This window comes from Episyrphus balteatus, chromosome 1 (assembly GCF_945859705.1).
Source record: "Episyrphus balteatus chromosome 1, idEpiBalt1.1, whole genome shotgun sequence".
In the NCBI taxonomy this organism is placed as follows: Eukaryota; Metazoa; Arthropoda; class Insecta; order Diptera; family Syrphidae; genus Episyrphus; species Episyrphus balteatus.
In genome coordinates this window covers 11,300,196-11,315,911 of record NC_079134.1, presented here as the reverse complement: position 1 = coordinate 11,315,911, position 15,716 = coordinate 11,300,196, and the positions used below count along the sequence as shown (strand labels likewise).

The 15,716-nt window shown below is 30.7% G+C and overlaps 1 protein-coding gene across 1 annotated transcript; it reads right to left on the bottom strand.

Annotated features, from left to right (window-relative positions):
- Nucleotides 1–1,830: 1,830 nt before the first annotated feature.
- On the bottom strand, nucleotides 1,831–13,927 carry LOC129907072 (uncharacterized). Its single transcript, XM_055983114.1, has 8 exons — nucleotides 13,544–13,927; nucleotides 7,320–7,527; nucleotides 6,927–6,991; nucleotides 5,980–6,205; nucleotides 5,833–5,912; nucleotides 2,082–2,304; nucleotides 1,950–2,014; nucleotides 1,831–1,901 (listed from the first exon to the last, which is right to left on the bottom strand). Exons 1-8 carry the CDS (start codon nucleotides 13,722–13,724, stop codon nucleotides 1,831–1,833), a joined length of 1,119 nt encoding a protein of 372 aa, XP_055839089.1. The 5' UTR covers nucleotides 13,725–13,927.
- Nucleotides 13,928–15,716: the final 1,789 nt, after the last annotated feature.

Here is a 15,716-nt window from a genome sequence, read left to right as displayed (position 1 = left end):
TAAAAAAAAATATGATTTAACTCGAGAGAAAAAAAATTTTATGTATGAGTATGGGGAAAGTATGACCCTAGAGGCACGGGTTAATGACCTCCAAAAAACTTTTTTTGCTAAATTCCCCTTATTTAGGCCCTAAGCTTTCGATCTAGGGGGTGTCTCCCCCGAAAACATCACTTTGGGAAATAACGGACACCCTAATGTACATATGCCATTTAATTCCTTACATAGGAAAGAGATTTCAGAAAAAAAAAGATATAATCGAAAACTGTTTGAGATGTGTTTCAATAAAATTTTATAAAAAACAAATTTTAAATTTTTTTCAAAAATAAAAACAAAAAAAAAACAAAGTTGCAAGAAAATTCTTCTAGACCAGGGTCGATAATTTTTGAAACCAAAAAAAATCATAGTAGAATGAAACCCATTGAAAAAGGAGGTGAATATGATGAAAATTAAAGGAAAAATAAATTACGGGCGAGCCGAGTTCGGGAAGTGGGTGGGTTGAGTTTTTAATCGTAAAAAATGGTATATCTCGATTTCCGGCAAAACTACAAATCCTATAGAAAAAAGTTGTATGGCAAAGTTGTAGGTAATAAAAAGATCTAAGATTTATCAATGTTACATGAAATCTTACGTTTTTTGAGTAATTAAAGTGTAAATTTGAATAAATAGGCCAAAATTATAAACAATGATAAAAAATTTTTTTTCGAATTCAAGCTTTTTTCATTTTTTGAATTTTACGAGAACATGTTCTATAGTATTCTAATGTAAATTTTTTTTACAGCATCAGAAAATAGACATTTTAACGAACGAAATGCCCACCGACTTTTTGAAAAAAGCTGATATTTTGACACGTGAATTTTCGATTGAAAATTAGGGTGTTTTTTTGGTATTAAATCAAAATAAGGTAAACAAATTAATATTTTAAATCAAATAAATTACAGTGTATTTTCATCATATTCACCTCCTTTTCCAATGGATTCATTCTACTATGATTTTTTTGTACTTTTTAATGTTTTTGAAGGCATCGGCACTGGTCTAATCGGCCCGTTTTCAAAATAAAATGTATAACTGGGTCGCAGGAACTTGCTTTAAGAGTTCAAGTAACTTACATTTTCAAAACTTTTATTTACCAATCTGGTAAATGTACCTAGGTACATGAAGATAATGAAAAAAAAAACGAATTGAATACCTCCTCCTTTTTGGAAGTCGGTAAAAAAGTATGCTATTTGATTTCTGTTATTATGATGCATTTCTAGAAGTTCACAAAAATGCTAAAGCTGTTTAAAAAAAAAAAAAACTAATCTAAAAATAAAATTTCAGAGAATTCAATGTCTCGTTTTCGAAAATTTGATTTAAAAAAAAAAATTTCAAAATTTTATTTTTGATTTGGGAAATACCTTTTTTTTCATATAAATATCGACCTTGTCTAAAAACTAATACCTACTTGAATTTTGAATTTGAAAACTATTCCAGGGAATTTTTTTACTGAGGTTTGAGAGGGTGTCTAATATTATAGATATACATTTTTGAGTCAATTTTTATTTTTTGGATTTTTTGAAAGCTTGTACTAAATCGCAAACTTATAAAACTTATAGGTGATATTGATCTTCGTAACGAGCGAGTGCAAAACATTGGATTACTAAAATGATTTTTTCCTGAATAACGAACAACAATATTTTTTGACCGCTTCCAACCGTTTTTTATTTATTTATTTTTTTTTTTTTGTTAAACAAATTTAAGTTTTTTAAATATTTAATATTTTTATTTATCTTAACATGCAACCTATTTTCTAATAACGTTATATTACGTTAAATGATCGACTGTAAACCGACTTTAAAGACAACCAATGAAATTGTACACGTAACCAATAATTTGTGTCTCATAGAGCAAGTATAAAACCAAACCTACTGATAACAATAATAAAATTTGCTAGTTTTAAAAAAAGTACATACTTGGTCTTCCAATTTCAGTGTTGTTTTCGCTTGGGGTTGTCCCAGTAAACGTTGGTGGTGGCATTCTCGGAGGTCAAAAAATAAAAATCAAAAATTTTAGTCAAAGTGTAATTGTGTTATTTTTAAACTTACTCTGTTGGAATATGTCCTAGCACGTGATGATTTGTGGGTACGTCATTATTTGGACAGCAAATAACTTCATCTTGACCCATAAATGAGCATATAATAATAGAACTGTATTTGATTGTTTCCTTTTGCAGTGCTTCCAAATAAACTCCACATGCTGATAGTAATTTACAAACTCCTGGTTCACCAGTTTTTGTTTGACAAATCGCTCCTGATTTCAAAATTTTGTCTGAAATATTTTAGTTTGAATTTTATTAGCAATAGAGTTTCATACAGAACACATACATAAAACTTTTTTTTTCACTAACAAAAACATCTATTTACACGGATTTGAATTACAAAAACAATGTACATATGCCATTTAATTTCTTACATAGGAAAGAGATTTAAGAAAAAAAGATATAATCGAAAACTGTTTGAGATGTGTTTTATAAAAAACAAATTTTAAATTTTTTCAAAAATATAAAAAAAAACAAACTTGCAAGAAAATTCATCGGTGATTGGGTCGCAGAAAATTGCTCTAAGAGTTCAAGTTACTTAAATTTTCAAAACTTTTATGTACCAATTTGGTACCTACATGTAGATAATGAAAAATACAATTAAAAAAAAAAACAATAGGTATTTTTTTTTGCATAAGAAAATAAAATGCACGACTGGGTCGCACGAACTTGCTCTTAGAGTTAAAGTTGCAGGGGCGTACACTCCCTTGGGGCAAGTGGGGCGGCGCCCCGGGGCCCCCAACCGACCCCAGGGCCCCCTTTGGAGAAAATGCAGAGAAGGAAACTGTTAGCAGAAATTGAGTTACGAAGTAAATTAAAATGTATTTGAATCACTTCGGATACAAGGAAGACAAATTATGTCATTCAGTATCATTGGTCATTGGTAGCCACTCGATATATATTGATTTAATAAAAAGGTTACCCCAGGGGCCCCAAAAAAATAAACTGCTTTTTTAAAAGAAAAATTATAATTTTATCTCAGGGCCCCAAAAAATATTACTTGAAAAATCTTTGCAACCACAAATAATACATTAGGGGCCTCAAAAAAGCAAAAAACAATTTCAGGCCAGGGGCCCCAAAAGCTTTTACTTCAGGGCGTCAAAAAAAATTAAATAAAAAAAAATTGTTTTCCTAAAATAAATTACATTTGTTGATGGATTACTAAATATTACTTTAGGAGCCCCAAAAAATATGACTTCGGGGCTCCAAAAATATTATATGAAGGGTCCCAAAAAATATTTTTTCAGGAACCCCGTTAGTTGAGAGGCAATCAAATATTAATTTGGGGGCCCCAAAATCTATAACTAAGGAGCCCAAAATTATTCATCAAATTTTCTGATGGCATGACAAATATTATTTGAGGAACCTCAAAAGCTATTACTTCAGTGGTTCAAAACAATCAAATGGAAAATTAAATATCAATTCAGGGGCCCCAACATAAATACATCAGGGCCCAAAATAAAAACATTACGTTATTGGTGGCATTCCGAATATTACTTCAGAACATAGGCCCCAATACCTATTAATTCTTGGCTCCAAAAAAAAAAATTATATTTTAGGGGCCTCTAAGCACTTAATTTTGAGGCCCCAAAAATAATTTTTCAGGGGCCCCAAAAGAAATAAACTATGTTTGATGATGGAAAATCAAATGTGTACATGTACATATTACTTCAGAACAGAGGCCCCAAGAACTATCAATTCTAAGCTAAACAAATTTTTATTTAAGTGGTCTCTAAATATTGAATTTTGGGGGCCCCTAGTACAAGTATTTACTACTTTTTTGATAGGAATTTTAAGTAAGTATAGCAAAGTGCATTACGAACATATTAAAATATAAAAATAAACCTAAAAATAAATAAGCCATACAAAAAAAAAATGTATGGTTTATACGTACTTTTTTGTATCTAAAGGGCCCCCAAATATCAAAGGGGCCCCAAAATTTAGTCTTGCCCCGGGGCCCCGGTGACTCAACGTACGCCACTGTAAAGTTGCTTAAATTTTTAAGACTTTTTATATAGAAATTTGGAAAAAAAATAAAATTCGTTTTTTTTTTTAAATAAAATAAAATCTGAAATTAAATTGCCCTCCAAAACAAGTATGCAGTTTTGATTGATATATTAAGGTGCATTTTTAGAAAAAAAAATTTTCAAAATCGTTAGAGCCGTTTTTTAAAAAACTAATTTTTTATAAATAATTCTTTGGAAAAAAAGTTTTAAAATAAAAGTGGTATTCCATTTTGTAGAAATCACTAATCAACATCTAAAAACAAAATTTCAAAAAAATTCAATGTCCCGTTTTCGAAAATTTGATTTTTCAAAAAAATATTTTCAAAATTTTTTTAAAAATCCAAAAATATTTTTTTTGGAAATTTTTCAAATTACATAAATGCTTCTTCACAAAAAGTTTCGTTGACATCGAATAAGCAGTTTCGGAGATAATCGGATTTGAAAAAAAACGGTTCTATGGCAGGTACCGTTAATAATGATTTTCAAAAAAAAATTTTTCATTAGAAAATAGACCTTAGCTTAAAACTAACACTCGAATTTTTTAAACAAAATCGTTGGAGCCGTTGTCGAGATATTTCAATTTTACTAAAATCGGTATATGACAAGTACCGTTATTTTTGGTCCAAAAAAATTAATTCCAAAAACCCCTCTGGAGAGTCGCCAAATAACGCTACATATCAAGTTTGACATTAATCGGTCCATCCGTTTAGGCTGTAGCTCCTTATACAGACAGACAGACAGACAGACAGACAGACAGACAGACGGACTTCCGGGACCCACTTTTTTGGCATTGTCTACCATCGTAATGTCATGGAAAAATGTTATCTCAACTTTTTTTTTTGTACGAATGCATAACTTGATATATTATAGTACCTATATCGCAAGTAAAAATGAATTTGAGCTCAAAAATAATCATTTTAATCAATAAAAAAAAAACCGACTTCTATGGATCGAAACTGGGTTTTATGGTTTTTCTCATAGTTTTTTATCACAAGAACTGAACGAAATTGAAATGGGACACTGCAGCCACCAGCTTTCCAATACAAAAAGAATTCTCAAAATTGGTTCACTCCGTCAAAAGTTAAGAGATAACAAACATAACAAAACAAAAATACAGACGAATTGAATACCTCCTAATTTTTGGAAATCGGTAAAAAATTATTAGGTATTTAAAAAAAAAAATTCAAAATTTTATTTTTGATTTAGGAAAAACCGTTTTTTAATATAAATATCGATCTTGTCTAAAAACTAATACCTACTTGAATTTTGAATTTTAAAACTATTGAAGGGAATTTTTTTACTGAGGTTTGAGTTACACGAAAGCAAAAATAATAAAAAACAAACTTGGGTCTAATATTATAGATATGAATTTTTGAGTCAATTTTTTTCTTTTGGATTTTTTGAAAGCTTGTACAAAATCGCAAACTTTTAAAACTTATAGGTGATATTGATCTTCGTAACATTTTTTCCTGAATAACGAGCAACAATATTTTTTGACCGTTTCCAACCGCTTGTTATTCAATTTTTTTTTATGTTTTTTTTGCTTAATATTTATTATTTTTTTTTTAATTTATCTTAACATGCAACCTATTTTCTTATGACGTTATATCACGTAAAATGATCGACTGTAAACCGACTTTACAGACAACCAATACATTTTTACACGTAACCAATAATTTGTGTCTCATAGAGCAAGTATAAAACGTACTAATAACAATAATAAAATTTACAAGTTTTAAAAACAATACATACTTGGACTTCCAATTTCAGTATTGTTTTCGCTTGGCATTGGTATTGTACCAGGAAACGGTGGTCGTGGCATTCTCGGAGGTCTAAAAATAAAAATAAAAAAATTTAATCAGAGTAGGTGTAGATGAAATTTTTTTTTTGTGAACTTACTTTGTTGGAATAGGTCCTAGCACGTGATGATTTGTGGGTAAGTCATTATTTGGACAGCAAACAACTTCATCTTCACCCATAAATGAGCAAATAAAAATAGAACTACTATATTCGATGGTTTCCTTTTGTAATCCTTCCAAATAAACTCCACATGCTGATAGTAATTTACAAACTCCTGGTTCTGCGGTTTTTGTTTGACAAATCGATCCAGCCTTCAGAGTTTTTGCTGAAAATTCATCGACCCGTTCTCAAAAATTTGATTATTCAAAAATAATTTTTTTTGCTACAGCTTCTCATATAAATACATATGAAGTAATAAAAAGTCTATGACATCACATTTCATAGATAAAAATTCATTTTGAACTTCTTATATCTCAAAGACATGACGTCATAGATTTTTTTCGACTTCGGATTTGAATTAAGAATGTTAAAAACTATAATAAAAGTATATTTTTATTCACCGAAAAATTTAATTCTCAGTTTTATTGAACATTGAAATTTTCCATTATATCATATTTTCTCATATGTATTTACTTAAAAACATAGTTGGCAACCGTATAACGAAAAATTTTTCAATTTTTATAGAACATAAATAGAAGAGATGTCAAAATTGTGGTAATTTTTAAAATAAATCAATGAAATAGTAATAAGAGGTCTAAAAGTGTGTTTTACTTTTTGGATTTAATTTTTAAATTTTTGTTTTTTTTTTTTAATGGAATATGAATCTTTGAGTTCTAAATTTAAAATCAAACATTTTTTTTTCATTAATTTAGTCTTAGCTTATTCTGGCCGCCATTTTGGAGCCGCTATTTTGAATATACAAAAGAAATGGCAGTGCAAATGAAGAGGATGTTCAACTATTTTAATATTACGGGAAATAAGTATTTTCTTGGAGTGGACAAGTAGATAAATATAACAAAATTATAAGCGCTCAAGGCAATACACACCTGCCACTAATTGTGTAAGTTCCTCAAGAGGTCCCTCAGTAACTACTTCTGCCCCTTTGAAAGTTCTAAAAATAAAAGTTTAGATATAAACTCGAAATAAATAAAGCTCTAAATATTTAATATGAACAGCTGATTCGCATGTGCTTTCATTTTTAGTTCAAGAGGTAGCGACAAATATTTAACGTCATAATCATAATGTACAAAAATAAAAATACAAAACATAGGCCACCATAAAGTTGACTTAGAGAGATCGCAACTTACAGATGTCAAATTGGAAGGCAAGTGAAAAGGGTTGCCAGATGTCTTCAAACAAAAAATATAAAAATTATCACGAATTTTTAGTAATTTTTAATATTTATAAGAGTGTAAAATACTTATATTAGATATACTTACCCTGGTAATAATTCTTCTGTTGTTTTAAGTGGACAACAAATAACTTCATCTTGACCCTTAAAAGAGCAACGAACTATGGAACTATATTCGATGGATTCGGTTTTCAATGCTTCAAAGTAAACTTCGCACGATGTTAGTAATGTACAAACTCCTGGTCCGCCAGTTTTTATTTGACAACTTTCTCCTTCTTTCAGAATACGATCAGGGACTGAAATATTTTTTATTTTAATCATAAGTTGTATTTATTTTATTGTCATTTGACAAGAATAGGTTTGGTTAAATAGGAGATTTTCATAGGGTTGCAAGTATGCATTGATTACTGCGATTTGGTTACAATTATTATAAATAAAATAGGTCCTAGATGACTGCCCTGAGGAACACCTAAGGTGGCAACGATGGGTTTGGCCACAGCACATCTGAAATCAATTTTACATATTATTCGGTTCTCTTAGCATGATTTATCTCATTTGATGGCGGCGCACAAATGAGGTAACTAATTATCGCGAAATTTGAAAGGCATCAATTATTCCCAAGGTTTTGAAAAAACTGCTTTATAAAAAAACTTGTTTTCCTCCTTTTAAAAGAAATAATTTCTCCTGCTCAGCACGGTTTTATAAGTTGGAGAACCACAACAACAAACCTAACAATTTTCAGGAACTATGTTTTAGGTTCCCTAGAGCATGGATTTCAATGTGACGTTTTATGTACTGATTTTTAGAACGCTTTCGACACAGTAAATCATTCTATACTAGTTACTAAGCTTGAGAAATTGGGTTTTCATTCTTATTTATTAAAATGGTTCAAATCGGATTCAATACATTAAAATCAATAACATTCTTTCGGATCCGGTAAAAGTGACTTCCGATGTACCACAAGGAAGTCATTTAGGACCACTCATGTTCTTAATTTTTACTTGCGATATAGGTACTATATATCAAGTTATGTATTCGTACAAAAAAAAAAGTTGAGATAACATTTTTCCATAACATTACGATGGTAGAGAATGCCAAAAAAGTGGGTCCCGGAAGTCCGTCTGTCTGTCTGTCTGTCTGTCTGTCTGTCTGTCTGTCTGTCTGTCAGTCTGTCAGTCTGTCAGTCTGTCAGTCTGTCAGTTTGTCAGTCTGTCAGTCTGTCAGTCTCTCAGTCTGTCTGTCTGTCTGTATAAGGAGCTAGAGCCTAAACGGATGGACCGATTAATGTCAAACTTGGTGTGTAGCGTTATTTGGTGACTCTCCAGAGGGGTTTTTGGAATTAATTTTTTTGGACCAAAAATAACGGTACTTGTCATATACCGATTTTAGTAAAGTTGAAATTGCTCAAAAACGGCTCCAACGATTTTGTTTAAAAAATTCAAATGTAAGTTTTAAGACAAGGTCTATCTTCTAATGAAAATTTTTTTTTTTGAAAATCATTATCTTAAAATGAGGGTTACATATTGTACTAACAATCCTATTAATTTGATCCTTTTATCACAAACTGCACAATTATTTTTCATACTTTTACTTTTGCACCTCACTCCTTCAAAATATTAATTTGTATGAAAATTTAATAAAAAATAAAAGCAAGCTATTTAAGTTTTGCATGAAAATTCAACATTCCATGGTAAATATAATTCATTTTTTGATTATTTTTGATTCTCATACGATGTATAAAATATATATGCGGTTCAAAAAAATGCAAAAATTTTCCATGTGCTGCAATGGTACCATTTCAAAAGTGTTCTTTCTCGCTAAAAAAACACCCTTTGACCTGAAATTTTTTGATGAACATATTTTATTATTTTTTTCTATGGTATATGAAACGTCCACACGAAATTTTATCAACCTACCACTTTTTTTCAAGGAGTACTTGATAATATTTTGACTCTTGCTCTTTGAGTAAAAGACAATTCATAAAGAGTCCAATAACTTTTTACATGATGGTCGAGACATTTTGGTATTGATTTTATTCGATCGGGCGTTAGAAAATACCTCGAAATCATGTATCATATTAATACAATATTTCATTGCCTATACTACGATATGCAACAAATCGAGTGCAACACAGAAAAAGTCTTGTATCTACCCTTCCGAATGGAATACAAGGTGGCCCAATATCTCAAAATAACTCTTAAATTGAGTACTACCAACGATGTTAATTTCATGCTTTTATCACAAAGTGCACGATTGAACTCTTTTTTAATGCTAAGCCCAGTGGCGTACGTTGAGTCGCCGGGGCCCCAGGGTAAGACTAAATTTTGGGGCCCCTTTGATATTTGGGGGCCCCTTAGTTACAAAAAAAAATACTTATACTCCATACGTTTTTTTTTTGTATGGCTTATTTATTTTTAGGTTTATTTTAATGTTTTAAATGTTCGTAATGCACTTTGCTATACTGAAAATGAAAAATGTAAATAAAGTTTTGTCTCTCATATAAGTAGTAAACATTTGTACTAGGGGCCCCCAAAATTAAATATTTAGAGACCCCTAAAATAAAAATTTTTTTAGCTTAGAATTGGTAGTTCTTGGGGCCTCTGTTCAGAAGTAATAAATACATATTTTATTTTCCATCATCAGGCCGCTGAAAAATTATTTTTATAGCCTCAAATTTAATTGCTTAGAGGCCCCTAAGATATAATATAATTTTTTTGGAGCCAAGAATTAATACATAGGTATTGGGGCTTCGTTCTGAAGTAATATACGGAATGCCACCAATAACGTAATGTTTTTATTTTGGGCCCTGATGTATTTATGTTGGGGCCCCTAAATTTATATTTAATTTTCCATTTAATTGTTTTGAACCACTTTTGAAGATCCTCAAATAATATTTTTTTGCTTTTTTGGGGCCCCTAATGTATTATTTGTGGTGGCAAAGATTTTTAAGTAATATTTTTTGGGGCCCTAAGATAAAATTATAATTTTTCTTTTAAAAAAGCAGTTTATTTTTTTTTGGGGCCCCTGGGGTAACTTTTTTTAAAAATCAATATACATATATTGTGTGGCTACCATTGCATTATACATTAGACTGAATGAAATAATTTGTCTCCCTGGTTACTTTGTAACTCAATTTATGATAACAGTTTCCTTCTCTGCATTGTCTCCAGTGGGGGCCCTGGGGCGGTCGGGGGCCCCGGGGCACCGCCCCGCTTGCCCCAAGGGAGTGTACGCCCCTGGCTAAGCCGCCTCACTATTATATGAAATATCAAATTCAAATCCTTTCCAAAAATTCTCAGATGATTCCCTAATGCCTGTAGTATTTGTTTTTTATTTAAATTTTTTTGGCGATTTTTAAAATAATTTAACATGGATTCTGTTGCTAGTGGTATGTTAAAAAAAAGATAATGACAAAGATAATGCAATATTTTAAGTCTAAAGTAAATTTTCAAGCTTTTTAAGATAATGCGTTTGAGCAGTAAAAAAAAACACAATTTTTTTTTCTTTAATAATGAAAAAGTTAAGTTGATTTGAGTTTTTCTGTACTGAAAATAGTGATAAAAAATAGTTAAATGTTTCCTTTATGGGAAACAATCCTAAAGTATTGCGGCTTTTTGCGACTTTCAAAAGCTGTTGGGGACGGTGAATTTTTTTTTTTTTTTAATTAGATTTTTCTTTTTTGACACAGGATCGTAATTAAGTTTCATTTTTCTTTCAAGAAATAAGCTTTCTGAATTTTTAAGAAGCTATTCGTCTCGTGACATTACAGAAAAAATAAATTTTTTGGTAGCACAAAGGTTGAAAACTAGACCAATATTGAAATTTCGGAGCAAATAGAGAAAAATTTAACGGATTTTGCATATATGAACATAGAAGAAGATGGCTGAGTGCCTCCAGAAATAACAACACCTTCTTAAAACAAAATATAAATCGTTTCCATGCCGAGCCTATGGCTTTGTTGGACGGCCTCAAATGGATTTTTCAGACCTAAGCGAACGGTCAAAGAGATGTAAAACAGAAGATTTACGTTCTAACTATAATGTCGAAGAATTAAGCTATGCTACGCGATGCAACTGCGAGAAAAAGGGAAACTTGATTCATCAAATGTAATGAAAAATATATAATATTTTCAACTCCTTCACGTGCTGAAAAATATCAGAAGCCTTGATAAAAATGGAAAAGAAATTTATTCCATATTACAGCAGAAGAAGCACTTTCAATAGTTGTTGAAGGAAAATTAACTAAGTTTCAATACCATATGTATCCAAACTTAAGCCTCAATAAAATTTATTCATTCATTCATTCAATGGACAGCTCGGCAAAGAAGCCCAAGAATCACGAAACAAAGATATAAAGCGTTTCGAGAAGTTTTCCCAAGAAAATTTTCGAGGCAGCAAAATATTGAAGATGTGTTTCATAATCTCTTGGTCTCTTCCGACCCATTTATAAGTGGTTTGAGAAAACTAAATCCTAAAACAAAAAATGCATTTCCCTCTGAAGTGCTTCAGTTTCTAAAAGATCCAGAGATCGAGCAAGCAGACTTAGTTACAGTTTCACAACTCACAAGTCATTGAATGATATACACACTTACAAACTCACACTCATGTTTATTTATGTACATACATATATATAGTTGTTATCTATGCCTACATTATTTATTTATTTATAATAATGACTGTTCAACTGTTTTGTTTCAATCTATTAAATGTATAAATATTGTATTATTAAATGTCAAATGAAAGAAACCCTATGGCGTACTGTAAAAAATACGACTTTTTTTTATTTTTTTCTTTTTTTTTATAAATTTTCGTGTAAATTTACTTAAAAATGGTGAATTTTATTAAAATTATCTTATTTTGATATAATCATGCAATAATAAATTGAATAAACACAAAAAATAATTTTGGCCATGTTTTTGGGAAAATTTACCTGTGTGCGCCATTGAAATTATTGTTTTCAAAATATAAATAACTTTATTTCAATTTTCTTTGAGTTCAAATCTAAAATCCGTTTTGCATAGATAATATTATTTGTATTAATTTTCATTAATTTATTAAATATATTATTTCATGCCGTTTGATTGAGTTCAATTTAACACTGGCAGATTGCAAATTCTCCCCCCTCCTATATAATAAAAAATAATTGTATTTAACCCCTCTACGAAAAACCTTTATCAATTCTCGGCGCTCTCCTAAGTTATCGTACTCGTGCTTTGCGTTGATATGTATGAGTTTTTCACAAAAAAAAAAAACACTTTGCGGTGATATCTCGAAAAAGCTAATCCGGTTTTGATAAAACCTGATACCTTTAGGAACAAAGCCTCATTTTAAGTGTTTGTCTTCAATTTAGGTCAACCTCAACATTGTGTAGCTTTCAAATGCTTTCGGTGTTGTCATGAATCATGATGTAATAATTTTTTACGAAATCACTACAGAAAATCATGATTTTTTTTTTTTTGTTCCGTTAATTTTTTGGGCTAGAGACTTCTATGGAAAATTATGATCGAAAATAAAACAAACAAAAAAAAAACGTTTTTCTTAAATCAAGGGGCACGGTAGTGCCCAGCCAAGTTCTCTAGCAACTTTGGCACAACACCCTTATTTACAGGAAACAACTCAGGCCATTTTCGACCCATCTCTAACTTCCACACCAAAGATGCTAGAAATTTCAAACTCGCTACATTTGTTGAGCTGGTCAAAACCAAACACCTCACAAAATTTCAGCCTCCTACGATGAGTAGTTTCTGAGATATAGGGCTTCAAAAATAGCAAAAAGCGTAACTGACTCACTGACTCACTGATTCACAGATCATCAAAATTATATAGAACTTCCCGATATCGTAGAAACTTGAAATCTTACACGGTGATAGGACTTGTGGTGTATACAAAGGAAAAAATCGAAAATTTGCGATTTTCAATTCAGGGGGCGTGGCAACCGCCCATTTTCATTGAATTTTCATCAAATATAAAGATTTTCAATTCTACAGCCATACCTTGCAAAAAGTAGTGAAATCACAACAAAAACATTATTGTTAAAAAAAGAGCCAAGTTCTGTTATGTTGAAATTATGCTGGCACAAAAAGTATTGAGATGTAAAAGTGTACCAAGTTCTAAAGTTTGGGTTCAAATTCGTATCAATAAAATTTTGATTGTTTACTTGGCAATTTTTAAAATAACTTTAAAAATCGGTAATTAAAAGAAAAAATTGTCAAGAGAACAATCAAAATTTTATTGATACGAATTTGAACCCAAACTACTGTTACACGGAATTTTTTTTTTTTTTTAGCAATTCATAGAAAACTCAAAAGCTTACCTTTATCGAAATTGAAATAATATCCATTAACAACTGCTAATATCCAAGCTAAGACGTAAAACGATTCAAAAAACTTCACCATCTTGGGCGAATTTTTTTCCTTTTTTTCAACACTATCACTCAAAACATTAATTTCAAAATCAAAAACTAAAATTTTCTTAGAACCAGAACTTAATGACATCAAATTATCTTGAAAAATTAGTTAATTTTAATTTCGAACATGTAGTATATTTGTATATCGAATTCAAAAATCACGTAAAAAAGGTACCATTTTCAGAGGAATAAATTAAATCCATAAATATTGTAAGTTAACAAGAATCTTTTGTTTTTTTTTTTCAATATTTTAAAGTCAGAACTTGTTAAATTATGACTGATTACAGTCAACTGACTTCGCAAACTGAAATGGTACTTTTTTTAACACTGGACGCAAAGAATTTCGTTTGCATTTTTTTTGCGGTTACCAAAAATGGGTTGTTCTTATTTTGTTTTTTTTTTTTTCGAACGCATACATTCATAACTTTAAAATACGCTGCTGGATGAAAAGGAAAAAATATGATGTATGTTACATGCATTCCCAAAAACAACACTCAGCTGCCGATAGGAAAAGAAGCTTAGCCAAGCTACGGATAGAATTTTGTACACTTACAAGTCTACGTTTCCCCTTCTTTTGGTGTGTGCATATACATTTTTTTTTCAGTGTTGATATTTGGGAAATTCTACTGCGAATAGCTTATTTGCCAAAAAAAACAAAACGCCTATATTTTGAAGACCTTGACAATGTGTATAGAAAACTAGAAAACCCCACATCCGCTTTACATTAGAAAATCATCGAATAGAACAAAAATTAACAACAAGAATGAATCATAAAGAAAATTTATAGACAATAATCAGCCTGACCATGAAATACAAAATACAAAATAATTTAGGGAGCTTTTATGAATAAAATGCACGACTGGGTCGCACGAACTTGCTCTTAGAGTTCAAGTTGCTTAAATTTTTAAGACTTCTTATATAGAAACTTGGGAAATGTAGGTATAAAAAAAAAAAAAATTAATTTTTCAAAAAAATAAAACAATATCTGAAATCAAATCGCCCCACAAAACAGGTATGCAGTTTTATTTGATATATTAAGGTGCATTTTTAGAAAAAAAATTTTCAAAATCGTTAGAGCCGTTTTTTAAAAAACTAATTTTTCTTAAATAATTTTTTGAAAAAAAAGTTTAAAAATAAAATTGGTATGCCATTTTTTTGAAATAACTAATCAACATCTAAAAACAAAATTTCAAAAAAATTCAATGTCCCGTTTTCAAAAATTTGATTTTTCAAAAAAAAATTTTCAAAATTTTTTTTTAAATCCAAAAATTATTTTTTTCAAAATTTTATTTTTGGCTTATATTTAAATTATATAAATGCTTTTGTATAAAAAATTTCGTTAAAATACAATAAGCAGTTTGGCAGAAAATCAGATTTGAAAAAAGCGGTCCTATGGCAGGTACCGTTAATAATGATTTTCCAAAAAAAAATCCTTCATCAAAAGATAGACCTTATTTAAAAACTAACATTTGAATTTTTTTAACAAAATCGTTGGAGCCGTTTTCGAGAAATTAAACTTTTCCGAAATTTTTATATGGCAGGTACCGTTATTTTTGGTGCAAAAAAATTAATTCCAAAAACCCCTCTGGAGAGTCGCCAAATAACGCTACACACCAAGTTTGACATTAATCGGTCCATCCGTTTAGGCTGTAGCTCCTTATACAGACAGACAGACAGACTGACAGACTGACAGACTGACAGACTGACAGACTGACAGACTGACAGACTGACAGACTGACAGACTGACAGACTGACAGACTGACAGACTGACAGACTGACAGACTGACAGACTGACAGACTGACAGACTGACAGACTGACAGACTGACAGACTGACAGACTGACAGACTGACAGACTGACAGACTGACAGACTGACAGACTGACAGACTGACAGACTGACAGACTGACAGACTGACAGACTGACAGACTGACAGACTGACAGACTGACAGACTGACAGACTGACAGACTGACAGACTGACAGACTGACAGACTGACAGACTGACAGACAGACGGACAGACTGACAGACAGACAGACAGACGGACAGACGGACTTCCGGGACCCACTTTTTTGGCATTCTCT